Below are 4,538 nucleotides of genomic sequence, written 5' to 3' on the forward strand. Positions count from 1 at the left end.
CCTTTTCCCTGACGCCTGAGGGACACGGTTTGTCTCGGAAGCTGCTGCTCCGCTACCAGTTTTTATATGTCTTTCAGGAGTACCGTATGGGAGTTACCTTAAAGCAGGGTAATAGGGGATTTTTTTTCTATCTACGAACAAGACGCAGGCATTTTTTGTTGCGGCTGAGCGGTGAATTAAAGGCAGAATTAAAAAGGGCAACAGTCACTTTCACCTCTTTTATGCATGGATATGTTTATACGTACGTGTCTTTTTATATGTAACACATTACGTTGGTGAAAGTTTGAGGCTCCCCATGCTATAAAGAATGAAGGAAATCAAAATGAGCAAAGCGGTTTTAGTTCTCCTTGCTCTATGTGCAAGCAATTTAAAACTACACACACATTATTTGAGCCTATTGCTAACTGCAACAATTAAAAGTGCACTATTTGCATACTTCTGCAGCTTTTGCATGGTATCAGGTACACCGTTCAGGTTGTCACTTCCACATGTAGTAAAAGTCCTGGTGTTTTCTGTTGTATGTGTTTCTTTTTTACATTTTCCAGTTAACAGAATCTTCCCCAGTCTCTCTTCCCTTTCCTGTGTAGAGATATTATTATGGTTTAAAAAAAAAGTGTAACTAAAATATTCTTTGTGTTTAAGCTAGATCATAACTTTCTTTTAGGCATTATCTCCTAGTGCTGAATCAAGTTGTGAGAATGTCTCCATCTTTTTCTAAAAAAAAAAATTAGCATCCATTTTCACCTGTTAGAGGTCAGTAGGACTTGATACTCAGCCTTATAATTTTAGTCCTTCTGTGCAAGGTTGTTTTGATGTGTTGCAAGTAATTTATATGAAGAAAAATATTTTAACGTTGACATTAGCTGCATCAAAAGGCAAATTTGCTGTAGTGACTCCATCAATTAAAAAGTACTTGCCTACAGTAACATGACCTTGCAAATGACATCGATAGTTAATATGATCGTTAGTCATTAACAGTATTATTATATTCAAAAATGTAAATTTGTTGCCAGAATCCACATATTTACCGCTTTGCACTTTTTATTCTTCAGTGTTTTCTCATCTTGTATAAAGTAGTCAATTAATTTTCACCCTTTAATCTTGTACAGAATTATTTTTAGTTTGCTTAGTTTGGTCAAATGGACCGAGGAAAATATAAGTTGTTTTTTGGGTTTTTTTCTTTTAGCAAATTTATCTTTAATTCTACAGTAACAGAATATAAACTACAAAAGTCTGATGGAAGTAGTCTCTGGAGTGTACTCATTATTCAACTATACCAATAATCAGAAAAAAGTCTCATACTTATCCCACGAATTTAAATCGAAGGTTTCTCATACGACAAAGACTTGGTAAGGAATAAATCTCGTTAATACATTTTTGTTTTCTTCTAGATTTGTCGGCATTAATGCATCTGACATAAACTACTCAGCTGGCCGATATGACACATCAGTTAAACCCCCATTTGATATAGGTTTTGAAGGTGTCGGTGATGTGGTAGCGTTAGGACTCAGTGCTAGTGCTGATTATACGGTGGGTCAAGCTGTGGCCTACGTGAAAGCAGGTTCCTTTGCTGAATACACAATTGTGCCTGCCAAACAAGCAGTTCCTCTACCCTCTGTGAAGCCCGAGTTTCTTACTTTAATGGTAAGTGGCGCTACCGCATACATCAGTTTGAAAGAGCTGGGAGAGCTGTCTGAAGGCAAGAAGGTTCTGGTGACAGCAGCGGCTGGAGGAACGGGTCAGTTCGCTGTGCAGCTTGCAAAGAAGGCAAAATGCCATGTAATTGGAACCTGCTCCAGTGATGAAAAGGGTGGTTTTCTGAAATCCATTGGCTGTGACCGTACGATCAACTATAAAACTGAAAATGTTGAATCTGTTCTTAGGAAGGACTACCCCGAAGGTGTGGATGTAGTGTATGAATCTGTTGGGGGAAAGATGTTTGACTTGGCTCTTAACTCTTTGGCTACCAAAGGGCGCCTGATAGTTATTGGGTTTATCGCTGGCTACCAAAACCCTACTGGCCTCCAGCCCGTTAAAGCGGAGTTATTGCCAGCAAAACTATTGAAGAAGTCTGCCAGCATCCGGGGTTTCTTCTTGAACCATTACCTTTCCGAATACAAAATGGCTCTGAAGCACTTGCTCAAGATGTATGAAAGAGGAGACCTGGTTTGTGAGGTGGACTTTGGAGACATGTCTCCAGAGGGCAAGTTCACTGGCTTGGAGTCTGTATTCCGTGCTGTAGATTACATGTACATGGGAAAAAACATTGGAAAAATTGTAGTTGAATTACCTCACTCTGTCAACAGTAAGCTGTAAAAACAGAACAATGATATAAATCAGAAGAGAGAAAATGGGCACTTTATGCCTCAGAATTACTAGAAACAATTTCTTTTTTTAAGCTTAGTAATGGATATTGTATTAAAAAACAGCATTAAGGTGTTAATTAAAAGTTTTGTGTTTTTTTTCTTTTCTTAAAAGTGCTTAAATCGGTGGCTGTAGCACAGACTTAATGGGCCTGTGTTTGATTCTGTCGCTTAGGCTAGCATGAGACAAGAACATGGTTCTTGACAGAGTAAGTCTTGATGCAGAGGCAGATTTAGTCTGTCAGACTGGTTTGATAATACTTTATATATAGTTCAGCTCAGGAAAAAAAAATTCTTTCAGCAATTTTGATTCCCTGATTTAAAAATAAAATTGTTAGAACAAGACTAAGTAAAGAGTCATATCTTGTGGTTGCTCTATTAATCTCTTGAAGTTTCTGGAAGAAATTACGCTTTTCATTTTTTGTCACAAACACGATAATCATAATTCAGTTGCATCATGGATCATAGTAATATTCCTTGACTGGTTACACAGGGAACATTTATCCTCCAATTCTGACATGTCAGTAATACTAAGAAAAGCAACTTGACTTTTTTTTAATTATGTCTTTTGTAACTATAAACAATTGTGCAATTTTCTTTTAAATCTTTAACTACAAGTTACAACATAATCTCATTTTCTTGCCTTTCCTTTTGCTACTGTTACTGTTTACTGTCCGGTCTCCCCTTTAGTCAGTATTACAAGATTATTGGAGTGGGGGTTTGAGCCATGTTTGCGTGTGTTCAGGTCCTGTATATTTTTTGAAGATTTAATAAAGTTTAAAAAGCTATTTAAATATTTGTGGCATTTATTCATATTGATACGGTTCTTGCTGACTAGCTCCTTTGTAGATAATCTCTGTTGTGTAGAGTTCTTTGACTGATGATTCTTGTTGTGACTTCCCATAATCAGGCTGCTGCTTCTACTTTTACGGAATATTGCTTCTGCAGAAGCCCTTTTACAAAAGCAAGACCATTTTAAATCTACAGTCACAGTACCTCATACACGTGCTGACGCTCAGCCATAGATTATCATCTAGTGGATGCAGTTAAAAGGTTTTGTAAAGTTTTGAAAATTCTTGCTCACTTAATAGATATTATTAATGGTACATACAGTGGGAATTCCAGCTAGAAGTGTAATATTTTCCAGAACAATAAAATACTTTAAACTATGCTTGCTCTACATCTTTTTTCCATAGCAAATGTTTAAGATCTTAAAGGCTGATTTTGCCACATCTTTTGAAATTATATACATTTGTATGCAGTTGGAGAGATGGAAATTTCCTAAGATCATACACCTAATAATAAACGTAATGGTAGACTGATAATGTCTAGGGGTTGAAGGAAAAAATCCAGGGTAAACTTAATTTGGGGGCATTATTCAGGACTGACTGTACGCGACATTTTTAAAAGTAACGTAGGAAAAACTTGTATTTTACTCAGTAGTATAGGCAGTAGAAAAAGTATTTTAAACTTCGATTTAGTCCATTTTTGTAATTTTTTAGTGCATATGTCATTAGCATCCTAAAGAATTCTGTGCAACAAAGAACTGTCCCTTTTTTGGGCCATGTCTGACTACTGGGTTTAGTCCCACTTTGGAGGATTTTGGGGAAAGGCAGAAAGGCTTGAGTCTTTGTTGCCATTTCTCTTCTACTCAAGCTGAGCATCAAACCACTATGATTTTTGTTTTCACCAAGATCTGCTGCTAGAAACATACTTCCTCTTTCCTCTCCAATATTACAAATATTGTGGTGGTGTGTGTGTTTTGCATAATTAGAAAGGTATATTGGCCTTCCAACTGGATGCTAGAACGATGAAGACACTCAAGTACCATACAAGATCAGAGCATACGAAATTCTCACTGTTTTATTCCTAGGCTGCTTTTCTTCTTCAAAGAAAAGGCGGTGCCCTTGGTCAATAAATGCATCTTAAAGAAAAAGGCTGTTTGGGATGTACTAGGGCAAAATGAAAATAAAAAGAATACAATTTGTTATATCTGTGATATGCACAGAAGAGTTGCATGGGTAACAATTTTTCAAATCAAGTTCGTGCAGTCAAATGCCAAAACCCATCCAAGTGGCCCGATTTTCAGAGGTGTTGATCACTGCCAGTCCAACAGATTTAGGTGTTTTCGAGGCAGTGAATTCCAAATGTTTTTGTTGTAAAAAATTTTTCTTG

The 4,538-nt window shown here is 36.8% G+C and overlaps 1 protein-coding gene across 1 annotated transcript; it reads left to right on the top strand.

The window, feature by feature from the left end:
* Positions 1-1,391: 1,391 nt before the first annotated feature.
* On the top strand, positions 1,392-3,151 carry ZADH2 (zinc binding alcohol dehydrogenase domain containing 2; the record flags this gene model as incomplete). Its single annotated transcript, XM_009575569.1, has 1 exon — positions 1,392-3,151. A coding segment is annotated over one exon (925 nt), but the record flags the coding sequence as incomplete, so codon positions are not given.
* Between the last annotated feature and the right edge of the window lie 1,387 nt (positions 3,152-4,538).

This window comes from Fulmarus glacialis, unplaced genomic scaffold (genome assembly GCF_000690835.1).
Source record: "Fulmarus glacialis isolate BGI_N327 unplaced genomic scaffold, ASM69083v1 scaffold5794, whole genome shotgun sequence".
In the NCBI taxonomy this organism is placed as follows: domain Eukaryota; kingdom Metazoa; phylum Chordata; class Aves; order Procellariiformes; family Procellariidae; genus Fulmarus; species Fulmarus glacialis.